The sequence below is a fragment of the Hoplias malabaricus genome, chromosome 12 (genome assembly GCF_029633855.1).
Source record: "Hoplias malabaricus isolate fHopMal1 chromosome 12, fHopMal1.hap1, whole genome shotgun sequence".
In the NCBI taxonomy this organism is placed as follows: Eukaryota; Metazoa; Chordata; class Actinopteri; order Characiformes; family Erythrinidae; genus Hoplias; species Hoplias malabaricus.
The window spans coordinates 31,005,827-31,031,695 of NC_089811.1; the positions used below are offsets into that span (position 1 = coordinate 31,005,827).

General features: G+C 39.7%; 3 protein-coding genes across 6 annotated transcripts in view; 1 reads left to right on the plus strand and 2 right to left on the minus strand.

Moving 5' to 3' along the window:
* Positions 1-9,248, minus strand: arl5a (ADP-ribosylation factor-like 5A). Of its 3 annotated transcripts, none has more exons than XM_066685861.1 (6): positions 9,134-9,248; positions 3,776-3,836; positions 3,485-3,632; positions 3,260-3,343; positions 2,930-3,081; positions 1-2,102 (listed from the first exon to the last, which is right to left on the minus strand). In XM_066685861.1, the coding sequence occupies exons 3-6, from the start codon at positions 3,626-3,628 to the stop codon at positions 2,054-2,056; spliced, it is 429 nt and encodes a 142-aa protein (XP_066541958.1). In that variant the 5' UTR covers positions 3,629-3,632; positions 3,776-3,836; positions 9,134-9,248; the 3' UTR covers positions 1-2,053. The 3 variants fall into 3 exon arrangements, with proteins under 3 accessions (XP_066541958.1, XP_066541957.1, XP_066541956.1); XM_066685860.1 differs by lacking the exon at positions 9,134-9,248 and adding an exon at positions 6,969-7,195; XM_066685859.1 differs by lacking the exon at positions 9,134-9,248 and adding an exon at positions 7,477-7,929 and having other exon boundaries at positions 3-2,102.
* Positions 9,249-9,256: 8 nt separating this feature from the next.
* tsn (translin) lies at positions 9,257-14,234 on the plus strand. Of its 2 annotated transcripts, none has more exons than XM_066685858.1 (6): positions 9,257-9,480; positions 11,657-11,750; positions 11,858-11,954; positions 12,160-12,275; positions 12,356-12,435; positions 12,606-14,233. In XM_066685858.1, exons 1-6 carry the CDS (start codon positions 9,415-9,417, stop codon positions 12,834-12,836), a joined length of 684 nt encoding a protein of 227 aa, XP_066541955.1. In that variant the 5' UTR covers positions 9,257-9,414; the 3' UTR covers positions 12,837-14,233. The 2 variants fall into 2 exon arrangements, with proteins under 2 accessions (XP_066541955.1, XP_066541954.1); XM_066685857.1 differs by lacking the exon at positions 9,257-9,480 and adding an exon at positions 10,013-10,438 and having other exon boundaries at positions 12,606-14,234.
* Positions 14,235-14,332: 98 nt separating this feature from the next.
* Positions 14,333-25,869, minus strand: part of arhgef49 (Rho guanine nucleotide exchange factor 49) — a 42,734-nt gene continuing 31,197 nt past the window's right edge. The window contains exons 4-8 of the mRNA XM_066685855.1: positions 22,620-22,803; positions 21,094-21,295; positions 19,410-19,987; positions 18,639-18,784; positions 14,333-16,634 (exon numbers count right to left, since the gene is read on the minus strand). Of these exons, the coding sequence (XP_066541952.1) occupies positions 15,812-16,634; positions 18,639-18,784; positions 19,410-19,987; positions 21,094-21,295; positions 22,620-22,803 (1,933 nt within the window). The 3' untranslated portion in view covers positions 14,333-15,811. The remainder of the gene's footprint in view (positions 16,635-18,638; positions 18,785-19,409; positions 19,988-21,093; positions 21,296-22,619; positions 22,804-25,869) is intronic.

The following is a 25,869-nucleotide window of genomic DNA, read 5'->3' on the forward strand; positions in this document are numbered from 1 at the left end:
ACACAAGCTTTTATGACATCCCATTATAAATGGCATTAATATGGGTTTGGTCCCCCTGCTTTGCAGTTATTAATTCCTATACCTTCCACTCTTCTTGGAAGGACTTAAACAAGATTTTGGGGTGTGTATGTGGGATTTTTTTGCCCATTCATCCAGAAGAGCATTTGTGAGGTTACACACTGATGTTGGATGAGAGGGTCTGGCTCGCAATCTCCATTCTATTTTGTCCCAAAGGTGTTTGATGGGGTTGACATCACGGCTACATGGGCCAATTAAGCTCTCCAACACCAAACTTTCTGAGCCATGTCTTTATGAACATCACTTTATACATTGGGTAGTTATGCTGGAACAGAAAAGTGCCTCTCCCACAGTGTTCTTACAAAGTTGGAAGCACACAGTTGCCCAAAATAGGGTGACTATACATTAGAGGTTAATGGAACGTCAGAAATATATTCCTCAAATGTATTTCAGTTAGGACTCTGCGTCGGCTCTGACGGACTACAAAAAAAAACGTCCATGCTCTGGTAAGTATCAAAAGAGTTAAAACCATTTCAACTTTTGCTGCAGCAGACTCTGACATGGAGGCATGCCAACTAATAGATACGAGGATGGGCAGGCAGAGATCGACAAGAATGGTTAATTGGGGCAGTGTACCCTTTACCCAGTTCTGCATGATGCCAGATTGGCAGATTGTAAAGATTAACTTTGTTGTGTGGCAGCCTGACACAATGTCATAGTATTCTGGATTGTCAGGTATTGAACAGTCTACATTTCCTTCCAGGAAACAAGGATTGCTTCCCGCTGGATTTCGAGCTATACAGTGTGCCCCTGCTCTAACTCTGTACATGCTTCCTGGACAGAGAAGCGCTGCATGTGTATGCATTTTCCAACACCTAAAAAACAACCCCATAACATTATCCCTCCTCCAGATGTTACAGCTAGCAGACTGCAGTCAGGCAGGTAATGTTCACACATTTACACTGCTCCAGTGTCCAGTGGCAACATATTTTACACTGTTACGCCTGATGCCTGGCATTTTACTTTGTGATGTAAGGCTTGCATGTAGTTCCAGGGACATGGAATCCAATGCCATGCAGTTTCTGGAGCCAGTTTTTGCGCAGATGTAAAAGACAGAGGAGGTTCAGAAACCTACAGTCAGTGTGTCAGCCGAGCTTTGGTGACTTTTATGCATTGTGGCCTCAGGGACTCCTCTTTGTAAATGTAAGTGGTCTGCCTTACTTACTGAGTTTATATTGTTCCTAAACACTTCCACTTTTCAATACCATTCAGAGTTTGTCATGGAATATCCAGGAGGGAAAAAATACCATTTTACAAACTGATTTGTTGCAATGTAGGAATAGAGTACCACACTGAGATCCAGTGAGCATTTTAAGGTAACCCAAGTTTGTTAAGGCAGACTGCATGGTTAGGTGCTTGATTTTATACATCTGTGGCAATGAATCTGAACAAAACCCCTAATTTCAGTGATTAGGTGTGTCCCAATACTTTAGTCCAAACAGTGTTTTTTCACCTCAACATCACGTCACACAGAAGAAACGTGTAGGGATTAAACTGCAGTCATGATCGGTAAAAACACTTTATTTAGTGTAGAGTCTCTCCTTGCATGATGACTTTGTTTTATGCCCTGGAAACTGAGAGGTTCAGATGCAGGCACAGGGTAAATGTAAATACTGGACTGTACACACAGGGCAATACTATGTCAGGCAGTCAGGCGATACTGCAAGGCCACTCCAGGAAGAGCCTTACTTAACTACACAGCCTCTTAGTCCAATTGTGCCACTGCAGCTCTTCTATTAGACCCCACAGGGTGTGCGTGCAGGAAAACACTGAGTCAAAGTCCATGTAAATCCTGACACTTTTGAAGTTAGTTGAAAGTTATTTGTTCACAGTTCTCAGGGAGCTGTAATAAATTAATCACCAATAAATTAGTCCTGGTGACTTCAGTGAGTCACCTTCACAGTGAGTGACAGTCAGTCTCCACACACACAAAAAAGGAGAAGAAATGGTGTGCAGTGCTTGCTAGGGTCAAAGGTCATCTCACTCGCAATCTTGACATCATCCACTCTAGTCCCTGACACAGCCTGCGGAGGGAATACGCATTATTATTTTCAGTGTTTATCATAAAATATATTATACTACGTTTCTGCAAAAAGCAATGAACAATTTCAAAGTGGGATTTGTTTTCCTTTGCGACAGATTAGCAATATAACAAGTTTCTATCACACAAAATCTAAACAGACTGCTAGAATAACATTTAATTCATAAATAGCTCATCAAGCATTTATTTCAGGTCCTTAGGAACCACATATATTTTACAAAAAGTCATCATATAACATTGTACATATAATAAACAATAATGCTACAGACATTTTTGCTGAACTGTACATGTCTTGCATTATTATCATCATAAATTTAACTATAATCTAACCACTGTGGACAACGCTGTTCATTCCAACCGCTCCCTACTTCCTATCAGACCGGTTAAAAATTTCTCAATGTATCACCTTATCTCTCACAATCTAGTAGCACAAGCATTCATCCAATGCAGACGACAAATGCTTGAAGTACAAAATGTAGTTTATAGTTTTTATGAAACCATTTTTTTTGGGGAAAAAAGTCATAATGGTAGTTTAAACCTCACTGGCTGAAATCAGAGACCACAGAAGCTGATTTTTTTTTCTTTTTAAACACAGCTTGCCAGATGACTCAACCAATATTTTCTTGAGATTCAGTTTGTGTGTTTCGTTGCCCGTCGTTGTACATTTTAGCAATTTATAGCTGGTTTCTGTTCTAAACCATGTTTAGGGCATAGCTGATTACTGGCAATTTTTCCAACGTGATAGTGTTTTGCAGTCCTCAAATTCTCAATATGCTCTGCTTTAAAATAATTCCTTTTCCACACTCTTACCCTTCCCCTGTCAGGGCACAGCAAGCCTGGATGTGCCATTGATGGTCTTTAACAGAAGTAAGTTGTAGGCTCTGTGAGATTTCTGCTACGGTCATACAACCCTTTACATCTTGCTTGTTGGCAAAGACCAACAAACCTGCCTTTTTAAGGTCCTAGAAAAACAAACAGCAACAAAAAATATTTTCAAACTTTTAACATACCTCCTATGAAAGACTACACAATTTCTCAAGATTACCTTCAAAATAATGCCTTTTTCTAAAATAAACATCATACATTTACAATGCTGAGTTTGGTTTTCTGCAGTAACCATTACCTAAAATTTATACTCACTTCATGAGCTAACATTCTGTACAGTTCTTCTCTGGTAACAGAAATCCTCTCTCTGTCTGTGCTGTCAACCACTACTATCACAAACTGTAAACACAACAGGGCAAAATAACAGACATGCATTTGTGTTTGTCTACTGCTCAGGGATCAGACATTAACAAAAGTAAATACAAACAACTAGCTGATACACATGAATGAAATATGGAAGCACACTCTTAATAACCCCACCTCTGTGTTAGTGTAGTAGGTATTCCACGATGAACGCAGAGATTCCTGACCTCCAATGTCCCACATGAGGAAGTGTGTGTTGTTAACCACAATCTCTTCCACATTGCTGCCTATTGTAGGTGATGTGTGCACAACTTCATTCATAGAGCTGAGGGCAACACAGCAAAAGCAAAAACTACAAATTAGACAAATTGTGAAATAACATCATTACAATTGAACTGCAGAAACAGAATGTATGAATACCAATTGTTCTGAGGGTTTCTAGTTGTCTTTACTACAATTGGTACTTACAATTGATAAAGTATTGTTGTCTTGCCTGCATTGTCCAACCCAACAATGATGACTTTGTGTTCTAAAAGCATAAATAAATAATAGAGAAATGAGGAACAATAATTACATTTTATTACAATTGGAAAAAGAGAAATGATTCTCATGCTGATTTATGTCACTAAAGATTCCATACCATTTGTCCATATCACCAAACAAAACTAGCTCCATAAACCCACAAGGGGAGAGGAACAACAATATACACACAAGGCTGACCTCTCCCAAAACAGATTAAGCCTAAAGCATTGCAATGTTAGCCTTTATCCGATTCATAGAGACTGACCCATTAATTTAGTCGACACTCTTCTGCTATACTGAACCATTCCAGACTGTAGTCCCACTTACACCTTGTGTTAGCATTATGTTTTCAGTGATCAGGTAACGTTGAAGCCATGAAGCAAAAGATGAAAACACCACTAGGATGCCCTGTGATTGGATTAAACCATATTGTCAATTTTCATTTCTAACTATCGCCATGATCTGATAATGGAGAGCAGATCATCATCCAGTCAAGACACAGCACATTTACATTTTACATGCTGATCAGAACATGTTGAAGAGTAGTAGTAATCTGATTCTTGTGTTGTTTTTTTTAAATAACGTAGACAATGGTAAAATAGCGCTATGATAAGCATTTCCACAAAAGTCAACAAAACTAAGGTTCTGGTTTTGGGATGATCAAGAGCAACATCCAGGTAATTTAATCATTTTCTGTGTCTGCTTCCTCTAATACTAGAATGAATCTTGTGCAGTGGAAGATGGAGTCAAACAAGAACACAAGGATGTAAGAATGTAAATACACACAAGTATACAAGAATGTAAATACACACAAGTATACATTGAGGAGGGTTTTTACATTTTTTTATTTATTTTTTTTAAGAGGAAACTTTAGACCATACGCAGGTATGTTAAATAAACCTGTAAAGATGTGAACCCCTTAGTACACTGGGGATGATGACCTCTGGTGTTGTGGACATGTATAACACATTTCATGTTCAATTTTATTCCGCGCAACCACCACATACTCCTTAAAAGTCAAGCTGAAATGAATGGTATTTTTTGTTGTTTTGTTTTTGTTCATACTAGTTATTTATGCCCTAATGTATACCCAGCAGAATTCATTTAGCCTTTTTTCAAATACAAAAATCTTGCTTCTTTCTAATCTTTATTAAAAATGTAGTGAATTTCTCTTCCTGTAAAAAGGGCATGACAAATTAAACCATAAACCTGTAATATCAATATATTTTTTGTGCCTCAACAGCCACACCACCTAATCAGTCAGAAAATCCCAATACTTTATTGTCACTTCAGCGCAACCCATCACTGCAATGTTAGAAAAGTAATTCTGCATTTGGTTGTTCATTATGAATAATCATAAACTCATTCCCTAAAGTACCATGACTATGAGCTAGTCGGCTCCAATTTTAAAATTCTGATTCTGGTGAGAGACCCTATTTGACACTACACTAATTCATTAATCTCAACAAACAATGGACAGACACCAAAGACACATCAGTGTACAGGGAATCTGAAAATACACAGGAAAAAGTATATGTAAACTAATTACTATTTGATAACATTATACAGGTGCCCTGTAAGGGACACATACATCCAGGGTATGTTCCCTGCCTGCACCCAATGATTATGTGTACACACCGCAACCCTGAACTGGACTAGCAGTTACAGACAACCAATAAATTAATGTTATAATGGTTACCCAAATTGGAGGGAAATTAATCAATTGAAAGAACTGTTTAATTTAAACAGAGTATAGACCGGTGCATTCCAGCCACCCCAGTCATTTCCTGTGAAATGGACTAGGCAGAGTATTAGGCCATTTGGTGAAACAACAGGTCCAGGAAATTCTGTTGAAACACCAGCATTTCACCATGAATTCAAATCTTGATAGACAATGTGTATTTAAAAATGGCACATAAATGCACTAAACAGTTTAGTTTTGGCAGATAGTATCATGGATATATTTCAATTAATTGTTTAAGATACATGTCTCATTTATTTTTTATTAAAATTTACTGGTTCTCTCTAATAAAGAAATGGGTTTTCTTTTTTGATTAATAAATGGAATAATCTGTAACAAATTACTAAATTTGAGAGCTGCAGTCCTTCGTTTAATTGACCATTTAATTTCCTGAAAACAGTATTTAAAGACAAGCTAGTTTTTCTTTGAACTCCAATTAGCTTTTCCAGTCCACAAAAGGCTTGTGACCCCAACAAGTAAAGCAGGTGTAACAAAGAAACATGCTACGGTGTCACATTCCAATGTAGCTTAGTGACAAATACCTGAAATGAAAAGCAATTTATATCGGTGCAGTTCATCATCCAATACCTTTTCAACACGACATATTTTCAATTTGCTCTATTGCTTTTTAAACACAAACACTGATCTTTTCTAGGCAAGCTGACACACCAGTGAAACCGGAGCCATTGGTACAGCCAGTCTAGTAGCTGTACACTTAAGCCAGCACTGGTGCACATCATTTATTATAAATGAGTGGCCATGTTTTTAGGCTAGCATATAGAAGGCTGTCCATATTTTGAGTCATTCATTTAGTAAGTGGACACTCAGGGGTGAGAAATTTGTTGGAGAAAAAAACAAAACAAAAACATAAAAAAATAAATAAATTAATGATAAAAAACACTTCTCTGTTGCCTATTAACAGTCACAAAGTCCATCCATTCTATATGACATAGATGATTACAGCAGAGAAGTTACTTGTAAGAGACTTTTAGACTCCTTTCAGGTGAGCTACATGGAAGCATATAAGTCTTTAAGGAAAAATTAAAAAGCAATACATAAAATGAAAATATAATCCAAGATTTGAATTGCAATCCCTACCCTATGCACAAATTGTGTGGCAAAACGAAAATGAATACTCAGTAAATCTGTTTACATTTGCAGAACTTGTACTGCATTTTCATTTATACCAAGTTTCTGGTACATCAGTTTGAAAATTAAAACAAAAATGAAATATGTAAAATGCTAAAACATTTTAAAAGTGTTAACTCAAAATGAAAATGAAACTTCAGTAAATACTTTCACATTTAGAGTCTTTGCACTTTAAAATGTTCCTGCTTTAAAGTATAATTTATAAAATGGATTCTGAATTGCAATCATATTTTCATGGTATTTACTCACCAGCCAAACTCATTAGTGTCAAACTTTAGCTTGAAATCACCTCAAGAACGGGTTTATAACTGTGTTTACCATGAATAATATGAAATAGAGCAATAGGCTAAATCCACTTCTAATTCACCGTGTTGTTAGATGACTTGAGAAGAAATTTGAATGGATGATTTGGAAGAGATTTTTGTGTAATGGATCAAAGGTTGTCAATGAACTGACAGCAGGGCTGATACACTGAGTTTGATCTGAATCATAATCAGAGAGAACACCTGCGGTGTGTGTGGATCAGTTTCAGCACAGAAACACGGAACCAATCACTATCGAACTACGCAAAGGAACATTATCATAGCCCTACAAAGAGCCGACGGAAAACCGTTCTAGAGAAACTAGAAACCCCTCCTCTGCCCCGGGGAAAAAAATTGTCATTAATTATTTCAAACCCGTGCTGAACTTCAGTTCAGAGGTTAGCGAGCTATTGACTGTCAGCTAACGTTAACATTTAGGGAAATGTCAGACTCACCTTGGTGGTTAAAAAGCCTCCATAACTTTGTGAAAATGATTCCCATTTCTGTTGAAAGCTTTTCTCTGTTGGCGAAGCCAGCCCAAACACGTCTAAAATGTTACGTTATCGTTATACAGCTAACAGCTCGTTAGCCTGGCAGCAAGCTAACCTTAGCCACTGGAGCGAGTCAGAGCTAACGAGACAGCGCGCTGATTTAACTACACTCCGGCAATGTTTTCAATGTGAAACAGGACTGCGCAGTACCCATATCTCTTACCAACACATCCGTGTTTGTAATACTGCATAATTCGATTAGTGTCATAGCCTAGTTCGGCGAGGAAAGTGTTAGAATATCGTTCAGTTCGCCTGGTTTCTTCTCAACGTCACCGCCGCTACTGCTTCTGCCGCAACGGAGCAGTCGTGAACTGAAGGAGTCGGCTCTTTGAGTCAAGCGTTGGTAGCCGACTCACCTCGAAGACCAGATGCCAAAAATAAAGAACAATTCATAAATCTTAAATACACAAATTGTTTAACCGTATGTATGTTGTGTTAGCTCTTCTGATTTTTACATTTTGCTGCCATTTTCATAAATTTGCTGCATTTTTCTATTTACTAGAAAACGAAAAAAATATTTAAAATAATATTAAAATTTACAAAGGTTACTTTACATATTAAACAGTATGTGGAGTCATTGTGAGTTGAAAGAGTCAACTCTATAGCTGATCTGAATAATCTGATTCTGTGAGAAAAATCAATTCTATTGGTGACCTGAGTTGATTGATCTGCTTTAAAGAAAAGTGTTGACTCTTTGTGAGCTCGCCCGACTGATTCCTCTGACACAATGCTTCCTGCTGCTTGTCATTTGTACGTGTATTAAAGGATTTAACCCGTTTGTGTATGAGAATGACGAGCTTTAGCAGGATGGCAAAAGTCCTAGTTAGTTTACATTTGCTTCAAAAAGAAAACTGCATTATTTAGATGAATCTTAATATATAACTGTGATAGATTTAATTTCCCAACAGTTTTAACGTGTTGGGGTCATGTATAATGTATATGGCTGTGATGAGCAAGAAGGGTAGAATGTGTAATGGTTGTTGATACCTGCAAACACAGTGTAAAAGAGTATCTTTCTTTACGTTTGATTAACTGACAGAAAACCTTGCGCCACTTTTTGTTTGCAAGAAACTGTATTTCCCTTGTTTACAGTGATGTGAGCAGATGGATTATAGTAACAACAATTATTTTAAAAAATTATTTAGTGAAGTATGTGTTTCTGGACAGAAAATTATGTTTTAAATGTTAAATACGTTTTGATGGTCAAATAGCTCAAGAACTCCCCAAACATGATTATTTTTTTAAATACCCAAAGATAATGCATGACACAAGCAGTCAGTATGGCTTAGCTTTTCTACTTTTAAAGTGTAGTTTATAAGTATCAAATGTGCGAATACAGACAGCTAGGGTTACTTACATCATAAACCTAGGGAACCAATCCCATCAATTTGGGGGCAGGGCTTACAGCCTACAGAGACCTATGGAGGGGTGGTTGGTCATAAATGTGGTGATTAACTGCATATTTCTAGATCTGCGCATGCTAAAATGTGTGTTATATCTAAGACAATTTTAAGGAATTGGGGGTTGGTTTTCTGGAAATAACTTCTGAAACATGTCTTACTGATGGACAGATGAGTGCAGGGCTTGACCGGAAGAGGATTTAGGAAGAAGTGTGTCACGTGTTGGAGGAGCCCGCGCGTAGGTGTACGTCATCAGTAGGTGACCGCGAGCAGAGGGTGGGCTGCTGGGGGCACGCTGATCAGTTCAGTTGAGTTCAGGAGAGAAAAGCAGAGCGCTCCTTGTTCTCCGCACAGAGACTCTGTCTTCGCTCTGTGTGCTTTAACAGACGCACTCCGAGCGCAGTTGATTAAAAAAGCTCCTTAGTTGCAGCTCGGTTTGAAGATGTCGGTGACGGAGATGTTCAGCTATATTCAGGGCTTCTTAAGCGCCGACCAAGACGTCCGAGAGGTAACGAGAAACGTTCACATCAGTCCAACTGTTCTGTGTGAGCGCACACGGCTTTCTCTTAGCTTCCGGCGGGAAAAGCCGGCGGAAATGTCTGAAACTCATTCCGGTCAGTCTTGATATTGTTTAGACACGGACAGTGAGCTCTCGACAACCCTCCGAGCAGCAGTTTACTTACATTTACACTCAAATCGATTCACACACTTGCCTCACTCTGAGGGCATTTTGATTTGACGGGTAAAATTCTTCTGGCTGGATATGACTTAAAAAAAGCAGAGAAGCCGTTCTAATTTTTGTGAACGAGCTATTTGCATGTCTCCAGTGGGATTTTGGACCACTCATCTGTGAAGATCTCCAGGCCTTTGAGGTTGGAAAGCTTCCATGCGCTCAGCCTGTTCTTTTGTTCACTTCACACATTCTTGGTGGGATTTCTGTATGGACTCTGACCACCCAAAATATTCATAATGATATTTGGGTGGTGGTAGGTGTTTATACCCCTCTGTAAACCATTTTTTGACTATTTTATCTGTCTGCTTGATTTTGGACTGCTTTATCAGCAGACTTTCTGATGTTTTTCTCTGGAATCTTAATGGTGTCCTCTTTTCAAATGATTCTAGGGCTCTTTTGCCACATGTCCAAACGGTTCCATTTTTGTCCCCGGTCACCCGCAGCGGGACTTGAGCCCACAACCTCCAGGTCCCTGGAACCGTGACTGCGACACTACCTGCTGTGCACCACTGTTCCCTTCTGTCCACGCAACAGGCCCCACAGCAATTATTAGTCTAACCATTGAATCAGAGGTTTGGTTACTGTGGTGTGGGCTTTCACTCTGAATTCTCTGAGACAGTAAGACACTATACAGAGACAGACCCGTGCCTGTTCAGCAATGTCCTGGCAAGCAGTTCCAGCTGCTCTGTTGAACTGGTTCCCATCAAGTGTCACCGTATCATCTGGTTCTCTTGTGAGTTTGTCTAACGTGGACAACCAGCATTTTTTGAGGACTTAAATGTATTGGTGTAATTAAAAAACTTTAGTATTCTATAAGTCATGCTCATGTAAACACAAGTGTCATCTCTTCTGTCCTTTCATGAACAATCTGGCCAAATGCAAGGGTAGTCAGATGGTTTGTCAGATAATCAAGGAACATTGCACTAGGTGCCACATTAGCACCAACAACTATAAAGTATTCCAGTGTTCTCTAATTCTGATCAAACTGTGAGTTCGTGATGCCCTCTGATGGACTGGTGCCCTGACAAGGGAATGTCCTTTGTGCCTAATCATAAGCGGTAGGCTCAATCCACAGGGACACAAACAGGAATTCCTCTTAGACATATTCAGGTGACATTTTCCTTGTTCCCTCTAGAAGTGTTACTTGTTTTGAAGTTAGATAAATAAATAAATAAATAAATGTATCTTCATTTGGCTGCACCCACGTTAATATAAAAGTGCTTGTTCATTAGAAAAAGATGCTGCCCAAGTAATAAGCCTATTTCTAGCGTCATCCTCAAAGTACTGCAGAGTAAAATTCAGTAAGCACTTATTATTGTACTTTTCCACTGCATGGAACATGCACAACTCGACTTGACTCTGCTCTTTTGCTTATCCACTAGGCAACTTTGGTCCCTGGACGCAGGTACTTTTGTTAGTCCCTGCTCACTTATGGTTCCAACCAAGCGAGCAGGTACTAAGTTGTGACATGTAAAACCTGCAGAGCGCTGATTGGCCAGAGACACCTGTAAATTGTCAAGAAATGCAGAGCTCCAACACAAACTCACTGCTTGTATAATTTTTGAAGTTAGAGCACAAGTTTGTTTTTATCCGACTTGCAACGGCAAGTCGTAACTAACCTGAGGAGTTTTAAAGAGTTTCAAATGCTCCTTGGGTTGTTGGAAAGAAGAGTAAACAGTGCCTAACTTTACTGCCGGCGTTGTGGATTCCAAAAAAAATGCACTGGTTCCAATTCGCAGGGGAGCTGTGCAAGTGGAAAGGTGACCATCTAAAACGAGACGAGTTGATCCCATGCAGTGGAAAACTTGTCCATTCCAATCATGCATGCAGTTGAGTAATCAGTGTGCCAGTGCTCCTGGTACCAGGAACCAAACCAGTGCCTTTAAATATAAAATCAAGATGCATCCTGTATAAATAAAATGTTCTTCCTTTCTATGCTTTCCACTTATAGGACATAAGGAAAGTTGTACAAGTACTAGAGCAGACAGCCAGAGAGACATTGACTGTACTTCAGAGTGTCCATCAGCCAATGGGTTTCAAGGACAGTAAGTGTACCCAGCTTGTGGTGTTATTTATTTATTTATTTTTTAAATTGTGCTTTGGTTAATTGCAATGCAGTACCCACATTTTAAAAATCTGCCTTTCCCACCAGTTCCCAGCAAGTGTTTGAGGGCCAGAGAACTGTTTTGCACAATTCAAGCCCAAATTGGTGAACTGAAAACCAAATTTCCAGTGGAGCAATATTACAGGTCTGTCCACAAGCAGATCTGTATGATCATATGTTGTATTTAATAATAATTATTTATATAGTCCCTTTCACAAACCAAATAAAATAAATGAATAAATAAATAAAATTTCCTGATACCATGAATTCATTTAAGGTGATTTAATTTATGACCCACTGTGTTTATCCTTTTTTTATTTATTTTTATTTTATTTTTTTTCTTCTCTCAGATTTCATGAGCACTGGAGGTTTGTTCTTCAGCGTCTCACCTTTCTTGCAGCTTTTGTAGTCTATTTGGAAAGTGAATCTTTGGTGACACGAGAGGAAGTTGCCAAAATACTGGGAAGTATGTATGCTCACTTTCTTGAAAATTGTAAGTAGCATTTTATTGAATGTATTGACAAATGCTGAATACTGTTGTTGCAGCGGAAACTGACAGAGAGAAAGGCTTCCATTTGGACATTGAAGATTATCTGGCAGGAGTTCTTATTATGGCCAGTGAACTGGTGAGAATTGAATTGCCCATGACCACTTACTTTAAGTTACAAACTGAAATGAATTCTGTTTTCTGCTCTAGGTTGTGTTTGTATTAAATTTTAAAATGTTATTTTAATGGTTTGGAAATTCATATTTATTAGTGACATTAGAAACAGGGGTTATTGATTTTCCTCCACAGGCAAGACTGGCTGTTAATAGCGTGACTGCTGGAGACTATGGGCGTCCTCTTCGCATCTCAAATTTTATCAATGAACTAGACTCTGGCTTTCGCCTGCTCAATCTGAAAAATGACCCACTGCGGAAACGCTACGACGGCCTGAAGTATGACGTGAAGAAGATCGAGGAGGTAGTGTATGACCTGTCTATTCGTGGCCTTGCCAAGGAACCAGAGGCTGGAGGAGATAAGTAGAGGTAGAAGCTGAAGGGAAGAGGCCGTGGGGCACTACCCTGGCTGGAATGCTCCATGACCTGGAGAATGGAGACTTAACCTGCCAGCGGGCAGGTGGCTGGAGGAAGAGGGGATGGAGATACTGAAGCCCCAGAAGCCTTTGACAGTGGTGTGTATTTTGTAGCCACCGGTCTGCCATGGTGGAAAGCAGTTTAAGCCTGATAACGGGAGATGTTCTGTTTCTCTCCATTGTTTAAAGAAGTTTACTTTTGTACAGTTCTTCTATGTGTTCGGTTGGATGTGCCATTTTGCTGTTTTTATAGTTTTGCATTGGTCATCACACGTAATTCATTGTACAGTCAAACATCGGATATGTAGGAAGACAGGATTATTATTGTTGCTATTAAAATTTGGAAATTTTCCTTGTTAATTGTTTTTAGTAATTTTGTTTTTCCCAATTTCACAGAGTTCTTTAACATAATCTTGGCTGAATATGAAGTGATAGAATTAGGCCTGTATTGTATGTGACCAAGTCAGTTGTGTGCTGAAAGTGCACATAAGTACTTAATGTCCAGAAATGGCTAGTAAGTAAAGGATATATTAAACTACCTGAAGTTTCTACTTTGGAGGAAAACACCAACCTGACATTTTGCATCAGTTTCCCCTTAATCCACAGTAACTCCTGTTTACACTGAGGAGATTTATATGTTGTCAGTGTGCTCTCTTGACATTACTACAAAATACCTACTGGGCCGATCGGCACTGACATGAATTTTTCTTCTTTTCTCTAGAATGTTTCTTTTCCATGTTGTTGAGTTGCAGATTGATATTTTCACAGAAATGGGATGATACCTAGGAGACTGAAGAAAATAATTTTATAAAGACAGTTTATAAATATTCTTTTCAGTGCTCTCACCATCATAAGTTTTAGATTTGCTACTGATACTGACATTACATCTTTGCATGTTACATATGGCCATCAAACTAAATCTTAATGTGTTTTGGGAAAACTACCCAGCTCAAAAGCAAAGCACTCAAACTGCAAAATGTCTCATTTTATTTCATGTGCTGAGCAGTTCTCTTGTGTTCTGGTAAAGGACATATTATTGTATAGCTGTGTATGTGAGCATGTTTTTTTCTGCTTTGTAAAGGTTTGTTTAGTTACCTGCTTCAAAAAACCAGTAAAATCCTTTTCTTGATATCTGACCCTAACTCGCCTAGGTGTCAGTAATATTATGTGCATAGTAATAGCACGCACTTTTCCTTTTGCTCCAGAATGGTTTAAGTGTCCTATCAGACAATGAGCTTGTGTTCATTTAACAGTTTGCCTCTTTCTTCTTGCCCTGAACTGTAATGTTTGATTTGCAAAACGTTTTGTTAATCTTGCAGAATAAAGTGCACTTGAAAAATAATTCAGAAACAAGCCACCAATGAATTGGAGAGTTTTCTTGAATTTTATTATAATTCACAATATTTTTACACAAAGAAAAATATTAAATTAGGATTTTAAATGCAGATTAAAAAAAAAACAGCTTGATTGGTCTCAGATAAAAGAATTAAGGTGGGGGTATGTGGCAGGTTAATACCCTCTTCTACTGATGAGTACAATGGAAGCTGTAATATTTTTAACAGTATCAGTGCCATTGGTGAAAAGTTATTCTAATGCAAAACTGTAAATGTCTACATCCATTGGCTTACATTGACGTTTCATATCTCTCAGTACTGACACTAAACCAAATAACTGATTTGGTAGATATTGCTTAAAGTGAACTGTGACCTTTAATTCTTATAAAGCTCAATCTGGAAATAAAGGAATAGTAAAGCTTTTAATAAAACGAATGTCTTCACACCCCAAACTTAAGAGCTTTTTATTAAAGTGCATCAAACAGAAATGAGGATTTCTTTAATTAGTTTCACCATGTGGGAAAAGCTCAAAGTTAACCGTGTTGTCATGTTTTTAACTGGAGGGGGTTGGGTTTAGTATCAAACAAAAGGCACACGGTTTTACTCTTCTCTGTATCAATGATCAAAACGCCTCACATTTTTCACACAATCATTTTCTTACACTGCTGCTACTATTGCGATCACATACTATTTCACCTCCAGCTACAGAGAGGCAATGGAAAGCGGTGAAACCCAGACAAGGTTCATTCCGGACAGTGAAAGGCGTTTTACTGCAGTGCTTCATTGAAGATGTTACGGTGATTTATACCAGCATTACTGTTGCTACAATATAGAACTAGATTATTGCTGCTTATTACCCAGCACAGTGATAGTAATCTCAATTTATACGTGATGGTTTTCATGAGTCCAATTACAGCTCAGGTGAAACGTTTAGGGTACAGATACCACATGAACTCAAACGTCCACTCAGTCATCTCTGGCTGTGGGAATAGATGCTACAGTAAATGTGCACACTACTGAGAAGAGCGGAAGAGGGCAGTGACTTACCTTTAAGGAAAGAAAGAAAATAAAACTGAGCTCTGGTTTCTCCTTCACACAACACACATGATTCATTTTTGTGCATGATTGTTGAAAAGGACATTTTCACATTAGAGTCCATTTTTCAACAATAATCTGCAAACTTTTTCACCCATGCTTTTTTTTTTTTTTTTTGTAACAAAAAACCAAGTCTTTACTCAAAACATTTACTTCTTTAAGAAATTATTATACAATCAGTGGCCATTGATGTTTCCAACCACATCCTCATTTTGGTCTGCCAAACAACTGAAAGTTCACTTGAAACTGCTCTCATCTTTGTCTTTTTGCAATATCCAGTGCTAAATTATAGAAAGTGCACATTTGTGCAAATCATTATCTAGTTTTTTTTTAAGTCTCAGAAACTTCCACAGAGAAGTGTGTGAAGGACATTTCTCTAGGAACGAGAACTATTAGATCTGATTTTCCTCATGTAATACTGGCAACTGAAAGAGTATTTTCTGTTATTTACAGCAGAATTTGGTTGAGTGGGGAAGTGCTTGCTGAGGGGCCCAGTCTCAGGAGCGACTCTGGCTGGTGTTGATCATAATGTTGGGGAGTGCGTTGCGTCTTTTTCTCCAGAGTCCCAGATCACAGGCATATCTCTTGATCTGACGAAACCACTGCTGTGTACGTGATTTGTCAGAGGCACGGAAAACGAAGGCCTCTCGGCGGATGTCCAGCACCTCGAAAGTATCATCACAGTCAGGGTCAGACGACACCACGCAGTTGGCCAGACGGATAGGCTCCCGCAACACAGTGAACTTCCCGCTGCTTTTATCTTTTATCAGCACTAGAACACCATCTCGAACAATCTCGACGGCCTCTGGTAGCTCTCCTCTTACTCCATCTACTGTAGGGGCTCCTTCTGTACAGCGTTGTGTGCACACCATCAGCAAACTCTGAACATTCTGGAATTTGAGGGACTTGCTACCCTTTTTTACCCACTGACCGTCCGCAGGCTGAGAGAGCTGCAGCGGGCCTTCCATGATGAAGCGCGTGCTCTCGCGAGCCCAGCCCACGGTCTTCATGGACATCTCTCTCATCTCAATGTTGATGACTTCACGGTTCTTGCGGCTGTCACGGCGGAAGGAACGTAGGGACCAGGTGGCTGTGCCCTCCTGCTTGGTTTTCATGTTGATGTGCTCCAGGTGCGACTCCACTCTGCTCTTGGCCTCTTTCAGCCGGGCGTAGTCAGGGTGACATTCATTAGTGGCCTTGCTGATGCGGCTCAGCAGCAGCGGATACTTGGTCACTCTCTGGAGAGGAGCCATGAGAAATGAGCGCAGGTTCATGCGCCGCAGGGCGGTGTTGTCGTTCTGTGACACGTCAAGGAATATCCTGGAAGATGGCAAGAGAAAGAAAAGTTTTTGCAATTAGATTAGAAGACCTGAAATTTTTATTTAGAATTTGATGCATGTGACAGACCTTAGATAGAGGCAAAAAAAGAGGGTGAAAAAGTAGAGAATATTCAAGTAACACCAATACAAAACATTCCAACCACCATTCCAACTCTTACAAGCAGATGAATATAAAAAAAGTCTTTGGAAGTAAAGATTAGATCTGGCTCACAAGCCTTTGTGCTACAATGTATCAGAGAATGTGAAACTTAATAAGAGGAAACAGTGCAAGGATATTGTCAAAGAATTTAGGTCCGAGGTGGTACATGGTGCAACAGGTAGTGTTACTGTAACACTGCTCCAGAGTCCTGGGGTTGTGGGTTGGAATCCCACCTCCAGTGACTGACGGATGTGTCCTCATCATGTCTGTGTAGGATATGCTTTCCTCCCACAGTCCAAAAGCACACGTTGGTAGGTTGATTGGTCATGCAAAAGTGTCTATATGTGTGAGTGTGCGGTGCCCTGTGATGGACTGGCCGGTTTAGGGTGTGTTCCTGCCTTGCGCCCAGTGATTCCAGGTAGGCTACAGACCCACTGAACGGCAGACAGTGTGAGAGACATGACATAAGTGAAAACACCTTGATAACTGCTAAAAAAGTACCAGCTTTTTTTTTTATTTGCCTCTTTTATTGGCATGGGTGACTTGGCCTAACTGCATGACAAAAATTCAACAATTAATATTTCTCACAAACATATATATTAACACACTGAAAAACCAGATTCTGTACCAAACTTTTTGGAGTTGCAGATGCCAAATTTCAAACGTGTTCATATTCACAGAAATACAATCACGTTGTTCAACCAAAACACTGAAAATATTTCTATGTAAAAAAAAAAACTTTTATATTAACTGTTTGTAATTAGTTATTCATAGACCCTCATTTACTAAATGAAGGGGGTGTAGAACTACGTCTAACTTTTAAAGCAATACTTCTAAATATGTCACTTTGCTGAACAGAGATTAGCTTCAAGGGGTTTCAATGTCCACAGGGGGGCTTTATCAGATCACCCTTCTTCCCCCTTCTGCTCTAATAACTGCTACGAACTGCAGGAATAAAAACTAATTAGGATAATGAGACAATAAGTTTGTGTTAACTGAACTGGTGGTTATATGTAGATGTCCCTGTGTTCGTGTGGTCTCCGCCGGGTGCTCCAGTTTCCTTCCACATCTTGCCACGATACCAAAATGATAACTTTCGATACGATATCTGCCTAAATCAATTATGTGATTATGTGATCTCAGTTTAGGAGTTCAGAAAAATAAACTAATTTAACATAAAAATAAGCAAACGTGACTTTGGCAGCACTTTTTGCACATTCGCAGCTCATTCTGAACTGTGTGATCATTCTGATCTGTGTGATCTGTGGGAGCAGTGTCTCTCGGAGATGGAGACAGAGAAGCGGCGGAGAGAGAACCGTCTCTCCTGCTCACGGTCAGTCCCGGTGTTCTACTGAGTTGTGCTGCCTGCGATTCTCTTCTATAAAAAGTAGCAAAGGTTTGTACTGAAAGCTGAACTGACCCTGAACTGGATAAACGGTTACAGACAATGAATGAATGAATGAACTATGATAAAGTCAAAATTAACTGATTCTGCAGCTGATTTTTCATATTTAGTTCAGAGTACATTGGTTTGAAATATAAAGTCTATATACTGTCATCAAAATTCCCTGAGAAACTGTTTATGAGTGTGTTCTAGCTCCATGTTTTTACAATATAAATGTATCAAAGCCACACATATATAGAAACAAACTACAGAAATATTAAGAAATATAAACACCAGCTGCCATAGGACGAGGTGTTTCTCTGCCTAATAGTCATATATTTTTTTAGATGTTTGTTTAAACTGAATTTGACAGCTGGACAGAAACCATGCTGATATTTATATAGTGCATCAACCTATTTTGTGAAAACTGAAAAAAACATGTAGCATGTTTTGCTTTGTACCTAAGCAGCTCTTTTTCCTTCTCAAGAGTGTTAAGCATGTTGACAGATGCAGACTGCTGCAAGCAGTAGGTCTGGAAGGCTGGCAGCATGTTGACAAACTCCAAGAAGATTTCTCCAATGCATACAGTTAGCAGATCCTCATCTCCCTGCACGATGAATACAAACAATCAGGCTTTTTTTGCATCATTTGACCAGATTTATTCAAATGCTTAGTGCTAAACAATAATCTGGCATGCAGTTTAGACTTTACCTGCTAAAAGATATCTGTGCCAATCTAAATTAATACGTGCACAGGTATTATATTAATAGAATACTACAAAATCCAGTTTACACAATGTATAAAAACAATGAAGCAAGACAAGTTTGGTATTTAACACAGGAATGCTTAATCTTATCCAAGTGACATCAGAAAAACTGATTGAGTTTATTGATTTAAAACGTACTGAGATATGTTGGTTGCACATCATTAAAATATGTTAAATCAACTTGTGATGTGTTTGTCAATGAGACCAGGCCATACATTGAGGATATTCCCATCTTCTTGGTCAAGAGGCTTGATCTTTAATGTATAGAAAAGATTAGAATTTTGAACTTTAGTCACCAATTGAGAAAAGTCATAATTACTAAGTTTGCCCAAACTCAGCTCTGCTCGTCAGGCATTGGGGATTTTGTGTGGAATGTTTAAAATTGAATTTTCTCCCTGCGATCAATAAAGTATATATATATATATATATATATATATATCTACCTAACACATACTGTCCTACTTACCTGATCTAGAGCCTGGTCAATGCTGTCCTGCAAGTGCTCTGTGAACCTGTCATTTACATCAATCAGCTCCTGCACGTTGCTGAAGACCACAGTCAGCTGTTCAGCTGTGAGTAGGCCTGCACTTTGCATGGGGCAGTAGAACTCTTCCTTGATGATGCGCAGGTCTTCCCCATAGCTGGTTTCTGTGTTAAGGAATTCCAGAATGGCCTCCTTGCGCTCAGTCCTTAGTTTTGAACATCGCTCACACATCCCCTCTCCTCGGTTGCCCTCTCTGTCTCCACAGTCTGGACAGGGCCGGTGGGCTTCCCAGGTCTTCAGAGATGCTGAGGGTCTCTTCCAGCCTCGGGCCAGCCCAGGGCCAATACCACTGTCCACTCTCTCCACCTCTGCCCCAGCACTGCGTCGGGACCTTCGTGGTTCTTCCTCATCCTCACGCTCATCACTCAAACCCACTACACCACTGTCTGCACTCAGACTGCTGACCGTGCTCCAACGGTGCTGACCAGCACGGTTCACCCCTAGACTTCCGCTTCGGGCCTCTCCCCGTGGCTCAGAACGCCCCCTAACTGTGCATACACCTGACACACACAGCGCATAGACAGACACAAGAAGCATAAATCTGTTAAACACCAATGTAACAGAGAAAACTGGTTTAGCATGGCTGGTATATTTTTGGGATAATTTATATTTGATATTACTATAAATAAAATCATCAAAAGAAAAATGATCATGAAAAACAATTCCCAACGTTTGAATGAAAGGATATTTTATTTGATTTCACATGATTTCAATTCTGCAAAAAGGATCTATAACAGCTCACTATGTAGACTACTCCAAATCTGTATGGGTTCCCTGAATGATGCAACACCACTTATGCTTTGTAACGACATTTACACTCATATCTTGGGCTGCCATTCTACTCTTAAACATACAATATTCAATTTTAACAATACAAACAGTACTGTGGACAAAATGACGATCATTAATGGCAGTGAAAACTCTATGGTCTTTTTAACAGGAAATAAAAAGAAATAAAAAAAAAAAAAAAAAAAAGAATGGCACACTAGAGATGCAGTGGTTTGGAAATTTAAAAGCTTTCCCAAGGGCACTGACTGCAGCCGCAGCAGCATCACACCAACAGAGACAAAGTTAAAAGCTAAGGGCAAGTCTTTGGAGTTAGAATGTATTTGCAGTGGGAATGACTAAAGTGATAGCCTAGGGTTATGAGAAATGCTCACTGCTCTCTAAAGGTTGAGAAATGCATTTTGTACACATGTGACCACTTAAATGGGACATGTGAAGAGTATGGTTAGTCAGTTTCATCACTTTATGTTGCTTCTTTTAAGAATCTGTCCTGACAAATGGTCAACTATTGTGTTTACTCTTTGGTCTGTGTGTGAATGATGTATGTAGGAAAAGAATACCCTTCTTTTGGTACAAAAACATATTTCATCAAGCGTTGTAAAAACATACGCTGGTAAAATGCATAGGCTGCTAAATCAGGAAATATAACTGCCTGGTACCTTTAATCATCTCAAACCAGCCCCTGAGGTGTCAGGGCAGTTGAAAGAATATAATGGAAATGAATGTCAGCTAAAGGTCACAAGTGGTGCATGTTTCTGATTCTGTGGCCAAAGAGTAAGGGTTAAAGTAAGTAAACAGTAGTGAACTACATTGGTTTTACCACTTTCTCTGTCCCTGCGCTGACTGTGGAGCCGTGCTGCCGCAGCAATCTTCATCTCCAGCTGCTTGCGCTTGGCAGCATCAGCGGGCATGGGGTCGCTATAGTGGGGCCGCAGACGACACTCGCGCTGGGCCCTCACAGACTCTGCTGTCTCATAGGCTGCGTCTGAACTGGAGCGCCTGCATCCTGACCCAGGGATGCGCTGATTGAAAAAAGAGATAAATCAGCTTTCAGTACATAGCAATTGCCAGAGGAACAAAATAATGAATGAGTCAGTAGTGTTACAATAAAAGATTGAGGCTCTGAGGTTTGTAAACACACCAAATAGATTTAAGTGCAGTCACAGGTAGAATCACTGTGTTTCAAGTATTGATCAGAGAAAACCCCCTATCAACCACAAGTGGTGTCCAATTTCCAAAGCTTTTAATATGCTAACACAGAATCTGTACGCAGGATGCTGTCTACACTGCTTTAAATGACAGCCCGAAGCCACACAATAGTAAGGCTTTGGAAACCTTACAGGATGGAGTCCCAGAAAGTGAAGTCTACCCTTTTAAACATCTTAGAATAAACTAGCCAATCATGAAACATAATAACAAAGACTAATCTCATTTTGCTGTTTGATCACTATGGCAGTAGAGATACATATTTGATGAACAAGAATGTTTAAATGTAATGTGTGTAGCCATGATCTTGATATTATAAATAACTGCTCACTTCTAAGAAGTGGTGCATAATTCACAGACACTGACCTCTACGAAGACATGGATCAGCACTTTAGCAGCATCTGACACAGTACACCCACAATACATCTAACAGAACAGCACAGAGTAAGCTAGCTTGACAGGGATACGCTTTCAACAGCTATCAGTGCGTCAGTAACCAGACACCTCAGGTTTCAGGTAGCGCAGAATAATTAAACATGCAGCTGTTATTCTAATTAATTACAGACAGACATGAAAAGACATAACAGCCATTCATATCAGACCTGGTGCAGGTAACCCACAGTCAAACTAGGCACAATGGCAAGTGAAGCACTCACGGATAGCATGCGCTGAATTCCCACAGCCTGATACAAAATACATGACCTCGGATGACCAAAGGATGTAATCAATATTGACTCCAACCTTCGAGATAGCAGTCGCCGGAGAAGGAACGCATGTGGCGCAATGAAGAACCGGCTAGCATTCCAAACAGAACGAGCAGGAGATGGAGCAGCGCGTTCATGCGCCTCTCAGCCTTGCATACAAATGGAAAGAAGCACGGTTACCACGGCGAGACCTGCCTCTAATCCTGCGCAGGAGGCTTTCTGAGTCGCGGCTCGGCACACACTACTGCATGCCTACAGTTGTGTGTGCAACGCAACTGCTTTATCTAGTGCATGCATGACTGAGCTCTAGAAAGTGGCTATAGGATGAGAGAGCGAGAGAGAGAGAGAGAGTGTGTGTGTCATGATGGGAAAAAAAATAAAGAAAAAAGGAGGGACATGTGTGCATGTGTGTATGAGGGGAAGGGGATTGCCTTACGCATTCTGCTGGCTTTTCTCCCTCTTGTCCTGTGGTTTCAGTGCAAGCCTCTTCTCTGCAGGCCAGCGTTGTCATGGCAACGTGGGCAGATTGACGGCCAGGCTGAGGAGTGATGATGTCAGCGCCGTCGTCTGGGTCACGTGACACCCTGACGGGGGCTTCGGGGCCGATGTCTGCACTGCAGCTGAAGGAGGAGGAGGAGGAGGAGGGAGAAAGAGAGCGAGCGAGAAAGAAAGAGAGAGAGAGAGAGAGTATAAAGAAGGGGGAGCAATAAAGGATGAGAGAGGGAGAGAGAGGGGTCTATTAATGTGGAATTATAATTCTTGCCTCTGCCTCTCTGAACTATGTGGTTGAACATCCCCCATGCTCTCCAGGGACAACTGAGTAGGCAGCCCACTGTAGATGGGCTTGAGAGCTTGGGGGGTGGTGGGCAATTAGATGCTTCAATTCACATTAACACCTGAACTCACAAGCTGTGAGGATTTGTGACTGAACCAGCTAAACAGATCTGTTAGATTTGTGCCTGTGCATGATTGTGTGTCTCTCTGTGTAAATGTTTCTCTGTTTCTGCATTGCACTCTGACCCAATGTCTATGGGGTTAACAGTTACGATACAGCAAAGAGAAATTTGACATGAATTATTTTCCCCCTTTTAGCTCTTTAAAACTATTTGAAATATTCTGTTCAAAGGCCTGGATTAATCTTTTAGTCAGTATTTGTAGATTTGCAAATAGAGGAGGAGATATTTTATTTAAGTAATGAAACATGAGAGGGAATATCTTATTGCCAATAAAACCACGACTATGATGATTTATAATATCGTATGATTTATAAATCCTCACACGGAACCATAGAAACAATGTTACTGGTGATAACATATAGCCTGGTGTGTGCTATTTTCGTTTTATTGTTGGAAATAAAGGAAAACGTAAAGTAAAATCCCAAACACTATGCTGAAGGTACAATATCTGCAGTTTTTTCTTTTCAGAGAAAGACTGTTGGATTTGTCTGGCCAGCTGTAGATTATTTTGTACTTCCAGCATTACATCTGACAATCAAAGCCCTTACTCAAGGGTCAGTGATGGATTTAACGCATCTGAGGAGAACGTGCACTGCCCCAGTCTGCCATATCAGTTGACAGACATCTATGTAGTGCTCATGTTTCTGTAAAAAAAAAATCAACATCCCTTTTATTTCACTGTTGAAAGCACTGCAATATCCCATGTGCAGCTTTCAACCTACTACCAACATGGAAAATCACCATAACTGTGGTATGACTGAAATCTGATGAAAGGTTGCTGTACATAGTAAAAAAAATACTGCTTGCAATAATAATAATAATAATAATAATAATAATAATAATAAACTAAAAAAATGTTTATAGCAAATAAGATATATATAGAAAATAAGCAAAATATGTGTTGACCAATACAGGTCAAAGCAACCACTTTTAATCCACAGACACCCTAATGAACCTCAGCAGGTGTAATGTAATTCCACTGCTTGTGATTCTCATGTATGGTATATTCTTATGTTAGTCTCTGCGCTGAAGGAGGTTTTTCTAGATTAATTTGTTATGAGTTTCTCTTTAATTGCATCTCCCTCACCTCTCCTCCAGTCTGATGCCTCAGGTCCATACTTTTTAATGCAGAACACGTCACAAAGAAGCATTTGCATAGATATGATCCTGGAATACTGCTGACAGCACAACCATGAACACTACTGGAGCACGGAGCACTGTTAAGACACATGAATGTTCTGAATGTTTAAAAGTTTAAAAAAACAAAAGGATAGAACTAGAATGTGACGGGAGAGTTGAAATATATATGTTTGTCTAAATAAATATAAATTATCTAAATAAATAAATTCATTCATTCATCCATTATCTGTAACCGCTTATCCAATTCAGGGTCGCGGTGGGTCCAGAGCCTACCTGGAATCATTGGGCGCAAGGCGGGAATACACCCTGGAGGGGGCTAAATAAATAAATAAATAATCTAAATAAAATTATCTAAATAAATAACCTTCCAGTTTCCACACGGATATAGTTATGGATCTTAAATATTATACACGTTTTCATAACACATATCATAAAAAAGAATGAATGGCATTTCTGTCACAGTGGGTCCGGAGCCTACCCAGAATCACTGGGCGCAAGGCGGGAACACACCCTGGAGGGGGCGCCAGTTCTTCACAGGGTGACGCACACTCACACATTCACTTACACCTATGGACACTTTTGAATCGCCAATCCACCTATGTAGGTTTTTTGACAGTAGGAGAAAACCGGAGCGCACGGAGGAAACCCATGCTGTCATGGGGAGAACATACCAAACTCCTCACAGACAGTCACACGGAGCGAGACTTAAACCCACAACCTCCAGGCTCCTGGAGCTGTGAGACTGCGACACTACGTGCTGCTCCACTACCTGCTGCCCCTAGGCAAAATATATAAAAATTAAATGTAGGGAACATTTGGCATGTAAAAAATAAACATGCTATAATTTAAATAGTTAAAATAATTAAATAGTTTTTCATGCACTGGCACAATTTCGTTTAATTAATTTCTAATATGATACTGAAAATGGTTTCAAATCAATTACTGAAAGTAACTGAGTGTTAATCAGCTCTAGCATTGAGAGCTAACTTTAATCCCTACGTCTGGGAATAAAAGCAGAAGAAACCATGTTGCTTACATTTTTTACTCCGGCAGTCTGTTACCTCTAATGCTCACAGTGAATCAGAGGCTAGCAGGCTGCTAGCCTGACAAACAGCCATATCCATATTGATTCCTCAACTCTGCTTCTACCTTTATCCTGGACTGAACTTTAAGACTGCTAATCACCAAACAATATACCCATAACAGCTGTCAGTGGGTGCCAGAATGCTACAGGGGCAAATCCAGACCCTCCTGCCATCTGCAAAGTTACCCTCGCATAAGAGATGAGGACAGAGAACCAGTGTTCACAGTTCCATATTCACTGTCTGAACCACACAAAAGTGCCAAACTAAATCAACAGAAACAAGGCCACCAATGCTTCACATGCGGAAAAATGTCTTAGACTTACTGTGACTTTCAATTTCATGCTCATGAGCGATAATGAACCTCAAGAAAAAAAACACTCTTTTTGGCTCACTGATTTTGCTAGAGACATATATTGCTGTTCTAAAATGCACAATATGTCAAAGCAAATCAGAGAAATGAGAAATTTGAAAGGATGCTGATTTAGACTATATAGGGCAAAATAGA

Bases quoted from the DNA above. Each gene is read 5' to 3' on its own strand.
- tsn (XM_066685857.1), top strand. From the start codon at position 10,364: ATGTCCTGGCAAGCAGTTCCAGCTGCTCTGTTGAACTGGTTCCCATCA. The intron at 12,276-12,355 runs GTATGTATGCTC...CTGTTGTTGCAG, and splicing joins AGTTGCCAAAATACTGGGAA to CGGAAACTGACAGAGAGAAA. The intron at 12,436-12,605 runs GTGAGAATTGAA...TTTCCTCCACAG, and splicing joins TTATTATGGCCAGTGAACTG to GCAAGACTGGCTGTTAATAG.
- arl5a (XM_066685859.1), bottom strand. From the start codon at position 7,522: ATGGGAATCATTTTCACAAAGTTATGGAGGCTTTTTAACCACCAAG. The intron at 3,837-7,476 runs GTGAGTCTGACA...TTATGCTTTTAG, and splicing joins GAGGCTTTTTAACCACCAAG to AACACAAAGTCATCATTGTT. The intron at 2,103-2,929 runs GTAAGAGTGTGG...TTCCCTCCGCAG, and splicing joins TGTGCCCTGACAGGGGAAGG to GCTGTGTCAGGGACTAGAGT.